General features: G+C 47.9%; 2 protein-coding genes across 3 annotated transcripts; both read right to left on the reverse strand.

The window, feature by feature from the left end:
* Positions 1–1,192: 1,192 nt before the first annotated feature.
* On the reverse strand, positions 1,193–15,242 carry KLK7 (kallikrein related peptidase 7). 2 transcript variants are annotated; one of them, XM_032838987.1, is made up of 6 exons: positions 15,131–15,242; positions 4,333–4,466; positions 3,719–3,872; positions 3,356–3,603; positions 3,022–3,158; positions 1,193–1,470 (listed from the first exon to the last, which is right to left on the reverse strand). In XM_032838987.1, exons 1-6 carry the CDS (start codon positions 15,148–15,150, stop codon positions 1,315–1,317), a joined length of 849 nt encoding a protein of 282 aa, XP_032694878.1. In that variant the 5' UTR covers positions 15,151–15,242; the 3' UTR covers positions 1,193–1,314. The 2 variants fall into 2 exon arrangements, with proteins under 2 accessions (XP_032694878.1, XP_032694879.1); XM_032838988.1 differs by lacking the exon at positions 15,131–15,242 and adding an exon at positions 4,824–4,886.
* KLK8 (kallikrein related peptidase 8) lies at positions 13,735–19,677 on the reverse strand. Its single transcript, XM_032838994.1, has 6 exons — positions 19,570–19,677; positions 19,066–19,143; positions 18,414–18,573; positions 17,999–18,258; positions 15,131–15,264; positions 13,735–13,919 (listed from the first exon to the last, which is right to left on the reverse strand). The coding sequence occupies exons 2-6, from the start codon at positions 19,133–19,135 to the stop codon at positions 13,764–13,766; spliced, it is 780 nt and encodes a 259-aa protein (XP_032694885.1). The 5' UTR covers positions 19,136–19,143; positions 19,570–19,677; the 3' UTR covers positions 13,735–13,763.
* Positions 19,678–20,729: the final 1,052 nt, after the last annotated feature.

Raw genomic sequence — 20,729 nt, forward strand, 5'->3', positions numbered from 1 at the left:
GGATCTGGAGGACACTGGCTGAAAATTCTGAGGGAGAAACTGGAAAGACAGGCAGGAGGGTGAGCCCTGGGCTAGAGAGGATCCCTCTGTCAGCAGCGTCTGAGGTGTGACCGCCCAGGGAGCCTTTGATGGCAGGAAGCCAAGGACGTGGCCAGGCTCTGAGTCACAGGGGACTCCACCTTCCTCCCTTCCAGAAGTCCCCTTCCCTGCCTTGAGAATAGGAGCCCACCGACCCAGATTTCCACCCCCATCTTCCCCTGGCACCCAGGATGCTGTTTTCTCACTCTGAGTGGGCTCCTGTGGGACCCTGGTGTCCCATCCACCTGCCAGTCCTATCCTTCCTGAAAATATCCCTCTCTCCTGGTTTGCCACTTGTGAAAATCTCAGGAACACTTTCGTATCCCTTTCCACCCCAATGAAACAGACTTATTTTCTCCTCCCTCCACCCTTCCTTCTTCCCTTTTGACCTGCTCTTCCACTCTCCAACATCTTTACAGATGAAGAAAACTAAAATCTGGGAAATGGATAGAAACAGGTCCCTAAGCAGGAGATTCCTCCCCCCAGCCTTAGATCTTCAGAGATTTTCCACTTTTGTTTTCAAGTTACAAAAGTGAACATCTACAGAAACACAAGTGAAAGGAAGGAGGCACCCCCAACTACCACCAAGTGCAATTCATATGTGTTAGTATTTCAGATTTTATTCTGTAAACATTTTATTTTACACAGCTAGAGTCACACACACATTTGTATCTTTCTTTTTTCATGTTCCATGATATGACAAACATTCTTGCATAACACTAGCAATTCTGCAAAGTTATTATCCTTAACAGCTTCCTAATATCCCTGTCCCAAACAGGCTTATTGTTTACATAAACAATCCACTAATCTGGGACATGTTCCATGTTGCCACTGTTTTGCTATGATAAATAATGTGATGAATTCAAAACTTTCTCTACACTTTGGATTTTTTTTTCTCTTTTTTTGAGTAGTATCTTCCTCAACTAGAGTCACAGGATCAACAAGGGTCTCAATCCACCTTGCCAAACGGCCTTCCACAAAAATGGCATGATTTACAGTTCCATCAGCTGAGAGTGCTGGTTTCACTGAATCTCTACCAGCACTGAGGTTTTTGTGTTTCATGCTGGTTTTAGGTCTTTGCTAACTTGATTGGTTTACACATGTGGCATATTGCTGAGGCGTAAATTTGTCTTTGAGGAAAGGTAAAGTCAAATAAGACTACAGTTCATCACGTCCTTATTTCTGTGAATTTCTTATTGAGGGTGTATGGATGGAGAGGTGGGAGGCATGCAGAGATCAGCGATGTTTTCTCATGGTCTCATTTATCCATTTGACATACTTGCAGACTTGGGTATAGACACCTGGGTCATTGGGTTGGCCACAAGGGAAAGTTCCCCAGGACACCAGGCCTTGCAGGGTACCTTTGCACATCAGTGGTCCCCCTGAGTCACCCTGGAGAAAAAAGAGCAAATTAGTTTTGGTTTCAGAGCAAGCACCACTGATAGACCTGTCTACTGTCTTCAGTTATCATGTCTTTGTCGGCCAGACCATGGACTTCCATCCTGGCCAAGGGGAGAGACTCATGGTCTCTGGGGGCCAATGGGAGAACAGGAGTTAGTGTTGTCATGGAAAGAACAAACCCGCTCTCTGAAGACTTGGGCTTGAGCCGGGGTCAATGGGACCAATCACTGGGAAGGAGGTGGAGCTTCCAGGGGATCAGAGCCCCATTTACTTTTCACTTTTAAAGGACTTGGCGCCAAGCCAGAGGAGGAGTGTTATTTCCAGAGACTGGGTACATGACCCTTGCACATGAAAGGGGGGACAGACTGGCCCTGGAAAGCAGGGCAGGACAGGTGATATAATTCAAAAACCACAATGCAAAATGAATATGCGGCCACTGTGTTCAAAAATTATTAAGAGATTCAAGACAGCAACAGAAGTGCGCTAACTCCTTTGTGTGGGACTCCCCGAGTGTGAAGTCCTGTGCCACTGCGCAGCTTGCATATTCATGAAGCCGGCCCTCACCAGGGAAAAAGGGAACCCCCACCGCCCATTCTCTAGAACGGACATCCCTGTCCCATTCCGCCCCAATCTCTCACACACACCATCCCACCTCCCCTGAAAGCTGCAGGTGTACATGTGAGCAAAGAGAGTGGGATACTGAAAGAAGGGTGGAGAGGAGAAGGCAGAAGGAAGAGGGCGACAGAGAAGCAGAAATGTAGGGGGCGAAGAAGGAGCAGAGTTGGACACAGGTGGAGACCGGGGCAGAGAGAGAGAGAGAGAGAGAGATTGATCCCACACAAAGAGAGGAAGACAATGTCATTCAGATACAGAGAGGAGGTTAAAAAGATGAGGAAAGGGGGAACAAAGAGAAGGGGGAGAGATAGTTCCTTCCCTAAAACCAGGACTGGGATGAGGTGGAGGAGACATTAGCTCCAGGCACAAAGATTCAATAATTGCAGTAAATAATATGTTAATGCAATGATTGAGAAAACTCGGATTTAGTATGAGAAAGTCCATGATGAGCACGGTATCTCAACTTTAGATAAAGACAGCGTCAGGCCAGTGCTGTGCTGCGCCATTACTGTAGCCTGAGGTAAATGAACAATTCAGTAAGACTGATGGCTCTTCATCGAAAATTCTGGCATTTTGTTCATCATGGACTTTTCACATGGATTTAATTTTTTTAAAATGTTGCATTAGTAGAATGTGATTTATCTTGGACCTACTTGAAGTTTGGGCTTGAAGCCAGTACTTCACTCACCTTCTGCCTGTCCCAACCCCATCTTTTCTGCCACCATTCTGCCCCATTCCCAGGGTCATGCTAGCCTCCTGGGCTCCCACTACTGCCCCAGAAAGAGAGCAGGGTAGAAAGAGTTAGGAAAACTGGCCTTGGGATGCAGTGAGGGTACAAAAGAATTGCTCAGCACCAAGGCCAGGGGCCCAGATTGTGGATGGAGGGAAAGGCCGTGGATCTGGGGCTAGGGATGGGTGGAGTCTCACGTTGCAGGTGTTGGTCTTGGAGTTGGGGATGCCAGCACACAGCATGGATTTTCCCAGTAGGTCCTTGTAAACCTTCTTGCAATCCTGGGCGGAGATGAGCTTGACATCCGTGCACATGAGCTTTGATGGAAAGGTCACTGGTGGGGGGAGGGGAGGTCAGTCAGAGGCCTGGGCCAGTAGCCCCTTGAGTGCTGATGGACAGAGGAAGAGCCTTGGACCCCGAAGTGAGAGGGGACTGGAGGCTCAACACTCAAGTCATGATATGGGGTCTGACTCCTGGTCTCCAGGGTCTGAGAGGGGGAGCTGGAAGCCAGGGTCCTAGAGGCAGCCTCACCATCAGGGCTGGTGGTGGTGCCCCAGCCAGAAACAGTGCATGTGGTCCCAGGGGGTTCACAGCGAGAGGGCAGGTTGACTTTCCTCACATTCGATGAGAGCCTGGCTCGTCTACTTAGCTTCACAAGCATGAGGTCATTAACATGAGTCTGAGTGGAGTAGCCGGGATGGCGGAATGACTTTGTGGCACGGATCTTCTGGGATCTATTGTCACCCAGCCGATCACTGCCTATGTGCACGTTGTATTCACTGGAAGAACAAAGTAACATTTAGAGAGAAACACTATGATTGGGAGAAGGAACGGGGACCTCGAGGGAGGGGGACAGAGACCCGGAGAGAGGGCTGTAGTGTCCCTGCCACATACCTCATCAGGCAGTGGGCAGCAGTGAGCACCCACTGTTCACTGACCAGCACACCTCCACAGTGGAGCTGATTGCCCTTGAGCAGGGCCACCTGCCAGGGGTGAGAGCCTCTTGTACATGGGACTCCATCAATAATCTTCTCCCCACTCTTGTCACCTTGGGTTGGATAGAGATAAGGAAGAAAACATGGGTAGCAAGCATCAAGGGGGCTGAAGAAGCAGCCAATGGACTTGGAGAGTAAGATGGAAAGAGACAGAGAGGCATGAGAAATGCAGAAGCAGAAGCGAGGAACAGTGCAGAGAAAGCGGGACATGGAGATGGAAAGAGAGAGAGGGAGCCTGGTCATAAACCCAGGAGGAATATTGTGCCTGGAGGCAACTCCAGAAGCTGATAGGAATGACAATGAGTGCAGGAGATGGTCAGGAGGGAGACCCCGGGAGTCAGAAGGAAGCAGGAAGAAAGGGGGCAGGAAGTAGAACAGTCTTGCCTTCCCTGGGAGGAAGCTGCTGCAGGAGGAGGGTCCTGACCCATGAAGTCCTTGGAGGACACTGGCAAGGGTCAGTGTGGACAATGGGAGGCCCCAGGGGTGAAGTCAGACCTCCCGTCCAGCCCTCACCTTCTTGGCCCGCAGATCGCAGGACTAAGATCAGTAGCAGGAACTGCAGGGACAAGAGAAGGGATCCTGCCATGGTGACCTCTCTGAGCCTCTCCTGGGGCTGCCAGGCAGAGCAAGGGTCTCTCCTGCGTGGGCTGGTAAGGAGAAAGACTTCAGGAAGCAGGAGTCCAAGCCCCCATCCCTCCTCCACCAGACCCAAGGGTCTGGGCCCCAGCCCCTCCTACAGCAGACCTAGAAGTCCAAATCCTCAGTTCCTCCCCAACTTAGACCCAGGAGGCCAGGCCTCCAGACCTCCTTTCCCCTTGGGACTCAGAAATGTGGGTTCCCATCCCTCCTCATCCGCAAGTCTAGATCCTCAGTTCCTTTCTCCCTAACAGACCTCAAATTCCAGACCTCCAGTCCCTCATCTCTCAACCAGGATTCCAACCCTCCTCTCTCCTTTCAGAAGCAGGAGCCAGCTTCATCCCCCACCGAATAAGGCCCCTTCTCACCTCCGGAGGGTCTGATGTGATCTCGGCTCCACTCTCAATTGGGAGCCAAGCGTGTCCAGCCCTGTGGAGGGCGGCCCTCTTATACAACCCCCGCCCCCATGCCCGCCCCCAGAGCCCTCGGGTGCGGGAGGAGCCGGCTCTGAGACGCCCCCAACCTGCACTCGCAGTTATCTCGAAGCCCCGAGGCAGCGAAAGCAATTGGCCGCACTCAATTCTTTCTCCACCCTTCCTCTCTAGGCCAAGGTCGGGCGGTACCCAGCTAGTTCGCTCCGCCCATTCTGGCCCTAAGTCTGGTGGCTGCTGCAGGTGAGACCAGGTGTTGGCTCCTAGGGGGGCCGTGGCAGCAGGAGTCAAGGAACTGCAGAGCTCAGGGAATGGCCTCCTCTGGGGTCATTTTCTTGTCCTCATTCCCTCTCAGGGGTGGCCTACACCCTATACCCTAATTCAGACCGGCCTGTAGGAATTTGTCCAGGCTGGATCCTCACGGTGTCTTTGAGCCTGAACCCACTCCCAGCCCTAATATAGGGATATGAATTAAAAAGAGAGTGCTTTCCCTAATCCCACTGTACTAAACGTTCACTATTATCAGTTTAGTCTGTGTTCTCATATTGTACGCAGATTTCTACCGTATTATGTTTATAACAAAGAACTCTCTACTTAAGCATTATGTAACAGAACTTTTTTTCTCTGTAAAAATACCTTTGACAATTTTTCCTCCTAGTATATTTAGAAAATTTCCCCTTCCTTCCCAAGGATTACATAGTATTCCATTCTATGGTTGAACCATGCTTTGCGTACTGTGTTTCAACCTGGTGTATTTTGGATAGTTTTCATTATAATAAAGCTGGAATGAATGTCTTTGTACATTCCTCTTTGCTCCTCTGCTTTTTCCAAGTATTCACTGAGCATTTACTCTGCCAGAAACTGTTCTACTCCTGGGGACACAGCAAGCAGTCAATAAAGCAGACAAAAATTCTTTCACAGATGCTCTCCTACGGGGTGGAGGCCATGAAATACAAAAATAAGTATGTAAAATATATTGTTTGTTAGGTGGTGGGAAGTGCCATGGAGAAAAATAAAAGCGGGAATAAAGATAGGGAATTATTGGGTCCTTCCATTCTCAGAGATCCCTGGGGTTATAATATTTGGAATGATGACTGGAAGGACTCCACGTGAAGGTAATATTTGAGCAAAATCTTGAAGGAGGTGGTGAATGGATCCATGTAATTACTTCTGGGTTGTGAGTTCCAGGCAGAGCAAACGGCAGGTAAATTGGGCAAGGGGTGTGACTAGAATGTTCTAACAGGGAAGAAATTTGAGTGGAGCTGAATGAGCAAGGGAAACAAAGGCGGGCCATGAGATCAGAGACATAACAGGACTCATAGAACAAAGTCTTGAAGATCAATGTAGGACTTTAGCTTTTAGTAAGACAGGACATTGTCTGATTATTATTTGGAGGCAAATTCCTAAAAGTGCAATTGACTCTCACTTCTAAATCAGATCTCCAAAATGTAATTGGCTCCTCAGCTATCAGCCCAAATCTTATCTCAAGGCTGACCCAAACCCAGTTCTACCTTTGTTCCATAATCTGACCCATAATAGGCATTATTGTTGCTTGCCCAGGCATTCACTCTTTCTGCCTTTCTATGAACACCCTGGTTTTGTTTGGATGATCTTTTGTCCTTATCATGATGATAAGTTTTATTGCACCAAACAGGAAATCCATGTTCTTCTTGCCAGTGACTGGTTTAGAAATGGACATGAGGGACAATAAGGAGTGAGAGGAAGATCACTGGGGCACTTCTGGGAAAGATTGTCTTGTTTTCAAAAGAGACACCTGAAGAATTCTCTTTTCTTCAGTCAGATGATGATATCCCTGATGTAAATTATGGAGCTGTGAGAACCTTCCAGGAACCATGGAGCAAAGGGGCTGGCAGACCAAGCCAAAACAGTGAAGGTGCCCAGAGACATGGAGGTAATTGGGGTCTTTGGTGAGGTTTCTGAGCTAGTGAATTAACCAACTATAGGTGCCTATTCATCTCGAGACTTCTTTGGGTTTCCTATCTGATTCAGAGTATTTGGTTCCTAGAGCCAAAATCTTCCTTACTAAGACCTCAATAGTTTAATTCAAATCTGATCCTAAGCCATGAATCCAAACCAATTCTAACTTGAATCTGTATCTTGAAACCACAGTAATCAACAAACCACTCCTGGCTCCAATCCAACTAGAGAACTACTCTCCCCAGACTCCCTTTCAGATCCAATCCTTTATATACTTAAGAAATACATATTGAGCACCAGCTATATGCCAGGCTGAGGATACAATGGTATACAAACCCGGACAGAATCCCTTCTCTCAGGGCGCTGACAGTGCAGGGCAAAAGATGGGTAAATAATTCATAAGCAAATATAAAATTATAATATAATGTGTGCTGTAAGGATAGGCACAGGGTATTATGAAAGCACTTCCTGGAGAGTTGGACCCAGGAGTTGACAATAGTATAAGAGTTGAAAGAGCAGTAAACAGGGGCGCCTGGGTGGCTCAGTGGCTCAGTGGGTTGAGGCCTCTGCCTTTGGCTCAGGCTCAGGTCATTATCTCAGGGTCCTGGGATTGAGCCTGGCATCGGGCTCTCTGCTCAGCAGGGAGCCTGCTTCTCCTTCTCTCTCTGCCTGCCTCTCTGCCTACTTGTGATCTCTGCCTGGCAAATGAATAAATAAAATCTTTAAAAAAAAAAAAAGAAAGAGCAGTAAACATTAACTAGAATAAAATGGGAGGGGACTGGAAAGTATATCTTTTAGAGGAAATAGCATGTACAAAAGTCCTGAAATGGGGCTTATGGATAGAGCTCAGAGACTGAGGGTTGACTAGAACCAGACAATGAAGAACTATGTCATGGTGAGTTTGACTTTATCCTGTGGATGATGGTGAACCACTTGGACTCTAGTCAGAAGAGTGACATAACAAGATTTGTATCTGCAAAATGTCACTCTACATGCTATATGAAGGGTAGATTTTAAGGGGTTGTGGACCCATAAGGAGACCATCGCTAGGTCACTTAGATAAGGCCATTTAGGATGTGGAGATAGCAGTAAGTGGTTGGATTCAGTATGTGCTTAGGAAAGAGAATCAACAGGCCTTGGGGATGGATTAAATGTAGGATGTGGTGAGGGAGTCAGATGTTAAAAGACTTCAAGGTCTGTTGAAGATGGTGGTGCCATTCATTGAGAGGACCTGTTCAGATATGATCAAGTGCTTGTGAGGGGGTGAGAAAGACCTCAGTCTCCGGCTTCAAGCATAATTCTAACTCTAGTCCTTACTGTGATACGTTCTCAACACCAATCTTGACACAAGCCCAAGTCTTAACCTGAAACCTCAATTCATACCCAAACCTAACCCCTTTTTTTAAAGGTTTTTTTTTTAAATTTTTAAAGATTTTATTTATTTATTTTACAGAGAGAGAGAGAGAGAGAGAGAAAGATCACAAGTAGGCAGAGAGGCAGGCAGAGAGAGAGGGGGAAGCAGGCTCCTCGCTGAGCAAAGAGCCCGATGCGGGGCTCGATCCCAGGACCCTGAGATCGTGACCCAAGCTGAAGACAGAGGCTTAACCCACTGAGCCACCCAGGTGCCCCCCAAACCTAACTCTTAACTCTGCTTTATCCTTGCCCAAGTCTAATTTATACCTCAACTTGGAACCTGTTTCTTGACTAAGTCTTTGACTTCAAATGTCAGCTCAAGCTATAACTCACACCTCAACCAACCTTAAACCTTGACCCAAACCCTGAATCCCTAAATATAAATCAAACTCATTCTTGACCCAAAAGTGAATGTCACCATAGCCTCAGTTCCAAACTTGACCTATGCACAACTCAAACCATAGTGTCCATCACAAACTATAATAATATTCCAGGAAGCCCACACTGACATCCTCCCTATGAGCTCTCCACAACTCACCCCAATCCTACATTCTGACTCCAGTTCCAGCTCTATCTCATCTCCAACACAATTTCTACCTGAAATTTCATATTCACTTCTATGCCCTACTCTTTCCCCATCCCATCTTCATTTTCCCAACTCCACACACCACCTTGACCCTTTACTTCACACAAACTCTAAAATAAATTCTACCAAATGACACCATACTAACATTGACCGCATACTGACTAAATTCAAGCTAAGTCTCCAAAATTTCTGAGAAACTTACTCTCATCAAATCCAAAATGAGACCCTAGAACTCAGACTCCTGACCGCACCAATTCCACAGGAAGACCCTGGCCTTGAGGGGTGTCAATCTTCCTGACTTGGGCTCCCAAATAAAGTAGAGGTAGACCCCAGTTCACCTGACTTCATAGCCCCACAAATCAGTAATCTGTATCTTTCCCTCTCAGCTTCCTAAAGAGAGGAATTTTAGCAAGACTTCCAGTTTGTTATCTTCTGCCTGAATCGTTATCCCTGGATTCCCTCTTCAGCCCCCTGCCTCATCAGCCTTCTATCAGAAAAGAGGAAGGGAGCTACACTCCTCGGGAGACTGGTTGTTCATTCTAACAAACCCAGAACTTCTCCTCTGCTGTGTTCTGCATATCTATCTCTCTGTGTTCTTAATTATTTAATCTGATTTTGTTGCTAAACACTTCTTCATGAGCAGAAGGAACGAGTCTGGTGTTCATTGGTGTTTTCTTTAACACCCAGCCCAGACCAGGAAACACAGGAGGTACTTAAATAAATACTAGTTTGCAAACCACTGTCATCCACAGATTTGCCAACCTTAGACTTGGTCTTTCCTTGATCTCTGCACCAATCAGCCATGGGGTGTGAGCAAAAGAACTTGGCCCCACAAGTCAGACCAACCCAGGTGTGAATCTTAATTGCTCACCCTGTGATTTCAGGTAAGTGACTTCATTTTTCTGAGCTTCATTTTGCCCCTCTTTAAAGTGAGTAATGGGGCATCTTGGTGGCTCAGTTGGTTGGGCATCTGCCTTTGGCTCAGGTCATGATCTTGAGGTTCTGGGAGCAGACACCACATTGAGATTCCTGCTTGGGGGGAATCTGCTTCTTCTTCTCCCTCTGCCACTTCCCCCAACTTGTGCTCGCTCTCTCTCTCTCTCTCTCTCTCTCTAATAAATAAAATCTTTACAAAAATAAAGTGGGGGAGAGAAAAATTTACTCCTGAAGATAAATGGGAGATAAAATAAAATTATGAAAAGAAAGTGAATGTACACACAGCATACACTGAATTAATATTAGCTCCATTACCCCATCATCCAGAATGAAGCAGCTTCCATTTCTTGTATGGCTGCTGTGTGATGTGTCAGGCGCTTCTTAGAACTCATCTCTGTTCCTCATATGGGTCCAAGTAAGGACTGTCTTCCCCATTATATAGATAAGAAAATGGAGTTTTAAAAGAGGTGAGATCACTTGAGCAGAGTCATATAGCTAAGGAGTCAGAAGAGGCAGAATTCAAATGCTGAGGATTGCCCTTGTTATCATGGTTTTACAGATTCACATTCTGAGAAAATTTCCCAGGGACACTGCCACACAACCTTAAGTCTCATATTGCTCAGAATGGACTTGGAACCCTCTGGGCCTATTGATGATGCATACCCCCACATTGGTGAGACTGCCAAACACCAGCCCTCCTGTACCATTTGAGTTTAGCACCAGCACCTGTTCTGAAGTCCCACACAGATACCCAGCCTCATACCTCCCTCGTCCTCAAACCTGTGTCCTGAACCATTGCCTGATGACTCATCCTCCACCTCATGATCACACCTGAGAACTGGCATCTGGTTATCCTGCCAGCTGTGCCTTGCCCTGAGGGATCCCGGACACTCTGACCCTGGAACCTCCTGACTCTGCCCCTTGGGTTCTGAAGGCCCATTGTTTCTGAGTTCCTGGATTCTCTTCCCTCTTCTTTCAAGAACAGCTCTCCACTTCTGGGAAGCTGCTCTTTCATTTTGCATAGTTCTGGTGAAAATGTCAATCATAGTTCTCTAGTCCCTCCCACCTGGACACCCAACCACTGGGACTGACCCAGGCCAAGCCAACAAAAGCATTGCTTCCTCCTTGACAACAAAGATTGATCCAAGTGGGGGGCGGGGCTCAGTTCACACTGAACCAATCACAGTTCTTCCCTGGGAGTAATATCAAGATGCCAGGAGAATGGAGATCTTTGTTTCTGCTGTGTTTGTTTGATTGAGCGTGGCAGTAGCTGCTATGTTCCTTCCATCTGAAAAAGTCTGTTTACAGAGGCTAGAATGAGATCCATAGAAGAAGGAAAGAAACAAGCAAAATGAGAAACAACTCACACACATCAAAAAGAAAAACAGAGGCAGAGAGAAGTAGGCAGAGTGACAGAAAGTGTCAGCAGAGAGAGAGCAAGAGCATGTGTGAGAGCTGATTGGCTTAAGTCACCATTTCAAGTACTTGAGACTCTGGTACCCGTGTCATACCTAACATCAGGAACCATCCCCACAACCTTCCTAGGCACCTAAGCTGGCCATCCCCTCTTGCATATAAGCCAGCTCTAACTGGGGCTCTGACATTGCTGTCCTAAAGTTCCCTAAGTAGATTCTTCCAGCTTTTGTCCATGCCTGGTGTTCTGATTTCCTCCCAGATTCCACAATCCACAATCCTATCCCTGAATTTCTGGTTGACTTTGGACCAGTCTCTTCCCCCACCTTGACCTCAGCCACATCCATCCTTAATACTATAACTCAATCTTCAAATGTTCTCTGTTGTTTTTTTTTTCCCCAATTGGGGACATTTAAATATCACCTGGATATTGAGTGATATTAAGGGATTATTGCTAACTCTGTAAGGTGTTGATAATGTAAGGTGTTTATGTCTTAAAATAACCTATATTTTAGAACTGGAGTTGGCAAAATTTTCTCAAAGAAGAGCCAAATAGGAGGGCACATATTGCATGGAGCACTGGGTGTGGTGCATAAACAATGAATTCTGGAACACTGAAAAGAAATTTAAAAAAAGAAAAAAAGAAAAAGAAAAATCAAATAATTCACGGGTGCCTGGTTGGCTCAATAGATGGAGCAAGGAATTCTTGGATCTCAGAGTTGTGGGTTCGAGCCCCATGTTGGATGTAGAGATTACTTAAAAATAAAATAATTGAAAAAAAATTAAAAATCAGGAAAAAAAGAGCCAAATAGCATATACTTTAGGCTTTGCAGACCATGAGATAAAATTGAGGATATTATGTACTTACAACAAGAGAGAAAAACTGGAAAATAAATTTCCAATTTTAATTGATGATACCTAAAATATAGTAATAATTGTTTGTTACCAATTTTTGTCCTACAGGTCTATTAATGACAGAATGGAATTATTTTCAAGGGATAACATCTTGCTTAATTAGAGTTCAAAATTAATGCTCCCTATCATCAAATCAAGTAGTAAAATCTATTTTTAGCTCTTGGGAGTTGGCCCCTTGGCTTTAATTTGACATACCCTGTTTTAGACCCATAAAACAAAATATTTAGGAACAATAGAATGGTCAACATCTGTTTCAAAATATTCTGACATTAGGGAAGTGTGTAGTATAGGTGAAAGGATTGGTTTTGATTCAGTTGGATGGTGGTATAGGAGGGTTCCCATACTATTTAACCTATGTTGAAATTGTTTGTAGTAAAAATTCTAGAACAATTCTTTAGACTGAGATGACCCTTGAGTATATCTCCAGAAATGCTTCCAAAGTTCCAGGAGTTTACTATCAGACATGAAAGACTTCCTTAGGATTTCTAGTATTCAGGGACTTTCACTGAGGACAGAGACTGACGCACGAGGCGCTTCTTGCTCACCTACACAGCTGGTGGAGAACTGCCACCGCCCACAGCCCAGGACCGAGAGAGGTCTCCTGTCAGGTGACTCTAACTAGCTCCTGATTGGATGGGACTGGTCACCTGACCAGAATGCAGTCAAACCATTGGCCACTCAGTAACCTATGGTGTGGCCGGTTGAAGGAGGACCATTGACCTGGACCAATTGGGTTCTCTTGCATGACAATATAATCTGGGAAATCCTGGGACAGAGACGTAGTTGGTGGTAGTTGAAGGTGAAGTTCGGAGGTGGTGAAGTAAGGAGAGAGACTGGAATAGCGCAAGAGGGAGCCAACACCTCGAAAATGCAGAAGCCTGGAGGAGAGAAGGGCGTCAGAGAGTCAAATAAATGAGTTAGAAGCTTGGTAGCAAGAAAGGATTGAAACATAGGTGGAAAGAGAAGAGACAGAGGGGAGCCAGGATCCATCCTGTTGGGATTCATTAATATCCTTACAATAACTGCCCCCTCCACGCGCATCTTCCCCGACTTCAGGCCTCTGTTCTGATGAAAACGCTCCTAAACCTCTTTTTCTCCACACTTCAGTTTGGACACCTGAAAGGAAGTGACTCATTTCCTTCTACCAGACCAGATAATCTCTGAGCTGTGAGAAAGATTTCTGTTGCTCCTACGAAAAGGAATCTGTCGCTAAGAGTTTTGCGGGCGGCCAATGTTCCATTTCTTCATCTGGGTGGTGGTTCCACGGGTGCATATTTAGGCTGCTCATGTATTTCCTGCCCCCCCTCTATATTTCATAACGGGGGAGGGGAACTCCCCCTCAAAGCTCAGAAGCACTTCGGCTGCTCAGAAAAATGAAACAGAAGTTCTTTCAAATCTGTCTTTTGCAGGCCAGCCCATTGGACACTTGGAAATCCTTGTGTGTCTTCTCCCTTGAAATTAACCTCCCATTCCTCCAAGCCCTTCTAGAAAAAGGGGATCACTGCAGGCAGTGGTGATAGCCAGAGTGGCCATAGGGGTACTGGTCTATATAGACCTTCCAGCAAGGCGCAAACCCCCGTCCTCCCATTCCTCCCGGCAGGGCCAAAGCACAGACAGGCAAGGAGCCAGGGTGGGTTGTGTGTTTTATTGAAGAGGGTCCAAAGCTTGTGCTAGAATCAACCCCTTCTGCCTATGGTCTTCTTGATCCAGTCCAAGTAGCGGCAAATGTTGGTGTAGACACCAGGTCTCTCAGGCCGCCCACAGGGGTCTGATCCCCAGGATGTGATGCCCTGGAGAACACCACCACACACCAGCGGACCCCCGGAATCTCCCTGGATGGGGAGAGTAGAATACTTTTACCTAAGACGCCTTGTGGAACCCAGCAGTTAGTACTAGTTCTGTAGCATGATTGGTTCCCTCTAGCCAATAGGGATAAGAGCATTGTGCCTTGGGCCTAGTTGTGAGACAGAGGGGTGGGGCTTCATGTACAGGGACATGGACCGGATGTCCTAGGACAATGGGGGACATCCTGACTAAGGAGGGAACAGAATGGTGTCTCGAAGATCCAATCCAGAAAGAAAACAGTGATGATTACATGGAAGGAACTGAGCTGATATCTCCATTGCTAGTCAATGGTGAAAAGATCTTTGAATCCAGTTAGGAAACATAGGAAGAAAGAGCAGAATTCTTGTGGATGCATGCATGCGCAGGTGCGAGTGCGCGTGCGCGCGCGCGCGTGCGCACACACACGCAAGGGACAAAGACAGGAGTCTTTTGAGAAGAGATCATTGTCTCTATGGAACCGAAACCATCCCGAAAGAGTAGATTTCATGGAAAGACACTGATGGAAAAGACTTCATTCCTGGTCAATGGAAGAAAGCACTGAAACATTGTCTTCAGAGACCAATCATTAGCAAAGGGGTGGGGCTTCCATGGGGGGAGGGCAAACCTGGGGGAGCCCTGTGGACCCAAACTGCAGTCAATATGAGTGTTATATCTATGGCAAATCCCAAGATTTGTTATCTTGGGTATGGGGAGCTCTTCGAGGGCCCATTAAAGTCAATGGCCCCATTCCCTAGCCAGTTGGCAGAACATTGCTCCCCAGGGGACCAATCATAGGAGAAGGCAGCCATGCTAGGGAACCCAGTCAGGTCCTAAAGAAAAGTGGCGGACTACCTAGTCAGTGGTAGAGTCCGTACAAAGGGCTGAGGAAGGAAGCAGGGGAGCTTGCATACCCTCTAACCTCAGAGTCTTTCCCTCATGGATAACTCATCTTACCCGCTTATCTCCTCCACTTTCTGCCCCCCATCCTGAAAACAAGGGTTCCCAGGAAAATGATAGCAACAATTCAACGTTCCTGAATCCTGTGGTGCACACCCTGCAGAGAGAGTGTGGCCTTCTCTGAACTTGCTCCCCTCTCCAGAAATAGGAGTAACCTCTCTGGGTACTAACTCTTTGAGGTCACCCTGCTGCCAAACCTTGAGCTTCTACTGGGGGCGGGGGTGAGGGACAAGGGAAGAAGGGGGTTTCAGAAGTCACTCACCTGGCATGAGTCGGCCCCATTGCTGTCGCCTGCACAAATCATAGCATCTGTGACTTCCCCGGGGTAGACATCCTTACACTTCTTCTGGGGAAAGATTTCTACTTCTGCGCAGTTGAGGGTGTCAGGAAAATTCTCTGGGGGGGGTAGAGGTTGTAAGTTCCCAGAGAGGGCAACCATTTTCCCCTCAATCCCTGTCTGGATCTAATCTCCCTTCTGTATATCCATGGCTGCCCAGGAGAGTTTTCTGACACATTTCACAGGTCACATCACTTCTCACCACATTAAACAAAGCCATGACCCCTGCTGTTTTCTTTCCAACATCTAAAGAAAGGCTGTTGGACCCTACCTTCTAATTCTTGTCCAGTCATTTTCAAATTAAGTATTGGGTGATTGGGAGACATGGAGGTGCCCCCTTATGACAGTTCTGACCTTGTCTCTCCAATCTTCCCAAACCCAGACCACCAGGTCCCCAATTTCAGCTAAAGCCTTCTTCCAAATTCACCTCATCATAGAAGCCTTCCATGACCACTCTAATGAAGACACCACCCCTCCTTCACTGCCTATCCTCTTACTCTCCATGATATTTCATTATAGCACTTAACTCTACCTAATAATTCATTTTATACGTATTTGTTTATTGTTTATTTTCCCTCCTAGCATGCAACTCCATAAGATAGAGACTTCAAACTGTAAAGCAGCTGGGGCATACCACATGCTCACAAATAAATGTTGAATTAATGACTAAAAGTGGAATTAATCACGTAAGGTACACCACAGGGAATATAGTCAATAATATTGTTACAACTTTGTATGGTGACAGATGGGAACTAGTCTTATTGTGGTGATCAGTTTGCAGTGTATACAAATGTCCAATAATTATATTTATACACAAAACTAATAGAATGTTGTGGCAACTATACTTCAATTAAAAAAAAGAAAGAAAATGTAATTAATCTTTCTTATTACACTTGGAGCAATAGACTTGAGGGGGGAAAACTTCTATCTGGCACCTCTATGTTCCAGAAGCTGTATACTCACAATCTCATTGATTGTGAGAAGTCTGAACTCACAATAGCTTTTTGAAAGAGGGATGCAGAAACACCTGGGTGGCTCAGTTGGTTAAGCATCTGACTGTTGGTTTTGGCTCAGGTCATGGTCTCAGGGTCATAGGATCGAACCCCATATTGGGCTCTGAGTTGAGTGGGAGCCTGCTTGAGATTCTCTTTCTCCCTCTCCCACTGCCCCTCCCCCTGCTCTCTTTCTCAAATAAATTGAGAAATCTTTTTTTTTTTAAGAAAGAGGGGTATGTTCATTTGCTCCATCATTCATTCATCCATGCATTCATTCAAAAAATATTTATCAAGCACCTACATGTACCAGGAACCATCCTGAGCACTAGGAACACACAACAAAGAAAATAGATTTAAAAGCCCTTTTGGAGCTTAAAAATCTATGATCTATCTATTACCTAAAATCTATGATCTAACCTTAAAAATCTATCATTTTGCAGATGAGGCAAATGGGACAAGAGATGGGAAGGGGCTTGGCCAGAGGAAAGGGCAGAGCCATGGTTTGAACTGACCTGACTGATTCACGAGCAGTTGGGTTTCCACAGCATCCCATTGTCCCCTTAGAAGTAGGATTCCGACAGGCAGGGATCTGAATCCTGTCTTTGCTTGGAAAATCCTGGATTTCCTGATGAATCACATGCCTCTCTGAGCTGAGCCTCAGTTCTCGCTGTGAAGTAGGGTGAGGGTCTCCTGGACTCCGAAGTCCCAAAAGGAGGACCTTAACATAGGTCAAGACTTTGGGTCCAGATTGAGGAGGGGGCTGGAGACCTAGACTCTGGGTCTTGGGAGGGGAAGGGTCTGGATTTCTGGTTGTGAAGGAAGAGAGTCTCTGGCACCAGGAATCATGTGCTCAAAAGGGAGAAGATGCTTAGGAGCTTGTTTTCTTGGGCCACTGAGGAGCCCACATATCCTAAGTCTGTTAAGAAGATTATAGAAAATCCTGTGCGAGGACAAATTTCATAACATGGTTCTCTCCATGGGATTGCCTGGGTGGCTCAGTTGGTTAAGCATCTTCTTTCGGCTCAGGCCATGATCCCAGGGTTCTGGAACCGAGCCTTGAGTTGGGAATCCCTGCTCAGTGAGGAGTCTCCTCTCTCTCCCTCTGCTTCTCCCCCCTGATCTCATACTCTCTCTCTTGTTGTCTCTCAAATAAATAAAATCTTAAAAAAAAGAAAAAGGGGGCGCCTGGGTGGGTCAGTGGGTTAAGCCTCTGCCTTCAGCTCAGGTCATGATCTCAGGGTCCTGGGATCGAGCCCCACATCGGGCTCTCTGCTCAGCAGTGAGCATGCTTCCCCCTCTCTCTGCCTGCCTCTCTGCCTACTTGTGATCTTTCTCTCTCTCTGTCAAATAAATAAATAAAATCTTAAAAAAAAAAAGAAAAAGAACATGGTAGTCTCCACCATGAAGGAGGCATGCATTCTTTTTTTTTTTTTTTTTTTAAGCTGGGTGTGGAGCCCAAGTTGAGGCCTGAAGTCAGGCTGTTGAGATCAACCTGAACTGAGATCAAGAGTCAGGCACCGAACCGATGGAGCCATGCAGGTGCCCCAAGGAGGCATGCATCCTTTACCCACTCATTCATGCATCCATTTCTTGGGGAACCTTTTTTAACATCTGTTATTTTGCTTCCTTTCTCCCACCACTCCTGTTAATATTCTGGCCTTCCAGGTTTCCAACATGGGCCATCTGTGCATCTCAACCACACAATCACTGTCCCTTCTCTATCTCCTTCTGGAGGCAAAGCTTTGCCAATGGCTTGAGGTCCACTGGGCCGGCCAGCTCCTCTGCTCCCTCCTACTACCTCGGGGGCTGGTGACAGTGCCCCAGCCCGAGATGGTGCACTTCTGGCCAACTTCAGGGCAGTGATCCGTCAGGCTGATGGGCTTCACTGTGGGCCCCAATGATGCCCGACCACGTAGTCGGATGAGCATGAGATCATGGCTGTGGTCCTCATTGCTGCCGTTGTAGCAGGGGTGTTGGATGGACTGAGCCACAGCCATTTCTTGCTCTGATCTGTCCTTATTCTTCAGGCTGTGATCCCCCAGGCGTACTGTGTACTTCCTGTAATGGTGGAGAGTAATTTGGGACCCAGGCAGGAGTCTGGGACCCCAGTCCCCTCCTCCCTTGGCCCTCTGCATTCAGAGGCGCAGTCTCCAGCTCTCTTCTTCCCCCTATCCCCAGGTCCCAGCCCACCTCTGCCCCAGGCATCCACTCACTGTTTTTTACAGTGGGCTGCTGTAAGGACCCAGTTGTCATCGATGAGGACACCCCCGCATAGCAGCCGGATACCCTGGAACAAGGCTGTCTGCCAAGGCTGCGAATGGGGCTCACACTCCTGGCCGCCCAGCACCTTGGATTCCTGTGCCCTCAAGTGTCCTGCAGCAGGAGGGAGAGGGTTTGGATCATCACCCCCTGGGACAGGGCAGAGGCCAGGAAAACCTACTGTGGGTTCCAAAGGACACTGAGCAAGTTCTCCACCTGCCTCCTCACATGTCCACACCGGGACTGTGAGGCCCCCAGCTTGCACAGGCTGTCACACACAGAGGCACACGTCCACTTATTGATGCCCATGAGTCACACCGAGTCACACACCCAAGCATGCTTCCACATGTTCCCACATGCGTCCGCACGCCCTGTATACTGTGCATATCTGCACCCCTCAGCAAGCAGCCCTGCCGGCTTGGTGTGCTCCTGCAATATGCAGCATAACCTGACACACTCCTGCCCACTGCCATGTGTGCATGCCTCCATCCACCCAGGAAAGCCCAGAGGAGTTCCCACATATGATAGCATGTTTCACATCTCCCCGCATGCCATCACCAGCACCTACCACAGCATTCCTACAGGCTCCCGCCAGGCCCCCCTCACCTGCCCAGGCTTCCAACAGCAAGAACAGGAACATCCAGGTCCAGACTGCAGCGGGTGAGGGATGTCCCATGGTGGGATCTGGCAGAGGGAGAAGTCAGGGCTGAGAAATGAGGAGGTTTCTCCTAAATCCTAGGAGAAACTTGAAGTAAGGGAGCAGAGCATCTGGAGCCGTTCTTCTGGGTCCTGCAGGTGGAGGGGACTGGGGATCCAGCTTCTTAGGTCTGAGGGAAAAGGGACAGACCCCAGGTTTCTGAATCTGAGGAAAGGTGGTGGGGGCTGGATTCCTACATTCCCAGGAATGGGAGAGTTAAGAGTCCCAGACCCCTGGATCTGAAGGAAGAAGGAACTTGGAGTTAAAATTCCTACGCCTTGGGGAGGAGGGTGCGGCGGGCTAGATTCCTAAACCTTGAGGAAGGAAGGGGTCTGAGATTGGGGATCCTGAGCCCTGGAGGAGCAGGGGTCCCCTGGGCCTGATGCCTGTGTCTAGGAACTTTGGCATCTCACCTTGCAGAATCCAGGGGGCGGGGTCACCGACTGATTCAGACCCAGAGGAAGAAGCCCCAATACTTCAGCTCTGTCTGCCTGGTACTAGGTTCTGGAGGCTTTTAACTGGGAATCCCCGCCTTCCGCTCCGCCTCCTCCCGCTCTGGAGCCGACAGAGCATCAGGGAACTGGAACCCTGTGCATGAGTGAGGAGGGGCTGAGGGGCTGAAAGGGAAACATTGAGGTGGGGGGTGGTGGCTAGGATCTGGAACTCCTCAGGCTTGGGAAAGAAGGACATCAGTGCTGTGACTTCTGGGCCTGAAACAGAAAGGGCCAGGGACCCAGACAGCTGGATCCGAGGGAAGAGGGGGCTGGGGACCTGAATTCGGGGTCCAGGGGAGGTAGGGGCTGGGGAGTCTGAACTCCTGGGTCTGAGGGAGTAGGGAGCTGGAACCCGGAATCCTGGGTTGAGAGAGGAGGGGGGCTGGGGACCTGCACTCTGGGTCTGGAGGAGGGGGCTGGGGGAAGAGAAACTGGGGGCCCAGAGCCCTGAATTGAGGGAAGGGAGGTAAGGTCTGGACTCCTGGACCTGGGACGGGAAGGAATGGGGTTCTGGGCTCCTGAGTCCGACGGTGGATGGGGTTGGGACCCGAACTTTTGCTTCTGGGGTGGAGGGAGAATAGGCCTGAATTTTTGGTCTGAGAAAGAAGGGGGTTAGGGGCTAAATTCTTAAGTCTTTTTAGGAGTGACTTGGAGCCTGGGCTTTTGTGGGAGCAGGGGGTTGCTGCCACTAACTGGAAGTGGCAAAAAGGTGAGTCTTCTGAGGGCGGATTGGGCCCCGCCCGCTACCCCCTAAGAAGTTCGGGATCTGGGAAGGCAGGTTTGGGAGGCACCGTGACCTGGTTTCCCCTTCCCCTGGGGGCGACGGGACCAGCCCAAGCAGAACTCAGCGGCCTTGCTGCAATAGAGGCTGATGGAGACAGACTTTAGGCAGGACCTACGAGGGGTAAAGGGGGAGTTGCTGTACGGTGGCGGTTCCCTGTCTACCCACCGCCGCCCACCCGTTGTTTTTTCCTTCATCCCACAACGCAGGCAGACGGAAGGCGCGGTTCCACGCGTTTATTGTAAAATCATCCATTGACTCTGGATGAATTGAGACCCTCCCTCAATTTCTCTCAGTC

This window comes from Lontra canadensis, unplaced genomic scaffold, assembly GCF_010015895.1.
Source record: "Lontra canadensis isolate GAN:19392208 unplaced genomic scaffold, GSC_riverotter_1.0 scaffold107, whole genome shotgun sequence".
Classification (NCBI taxonomy): Eukaryota; Metazoa; Chordata; class Mammalia; order Carnivora; family Mustelidae; genus Lontra; species Lontra canadensis.

What these genes read in the sequence shown, in the direction of transcription:
- KLK7 (XM_032838987.1), bottom strand. Translation starts at nt 15,150, where the DNA reads ATGGGGCCGACTCATGCCAG. An exon ending in ATGGGGCCGACTCATGCCAG is followed by an intron (nt 4,467 to 15,130) that starts GTGAGTGACTTC and finishes TCTCCTTACCAG; the next exon opens with CCCACGCAGGAGAGACCCTT. An exon ending in GCGATCTGCGGGCCAAGAAG is followed by an intron (nt 3,873 to 4,332) that starts GTGAGGGCTGGA and finishes ATCCAACCCAAG; the next exon opens with GTGACAAGAGTGGGGAGAAG.
- KLK8 (XM_032838994.1), bottom strand. Translation starts at nt 19,135, where the DNA reads ATGGGACATCCCTCACCCGCTGCAGTCTGGACCTGGATGTTCCTGTTC. An exon ending in GCTGTTGGAAGCCTGGGCAG is followed by an intron (nt 18,574 to 19,065) that starts GTGAGGGGGGCC and finishes CTCCTGCTGCAG; the next exon opens with GACACTTGAGGGCACAGGAA. An exon ending in ATGGGGCCGACTCATGCCAG is followed by an intron (nt 13,920 to 15,130) that starts GTGAGTGACTTC and finishes CTCCCCATCCAG; the next exon opens with GGAGATTCCGGGGGTCCGCT.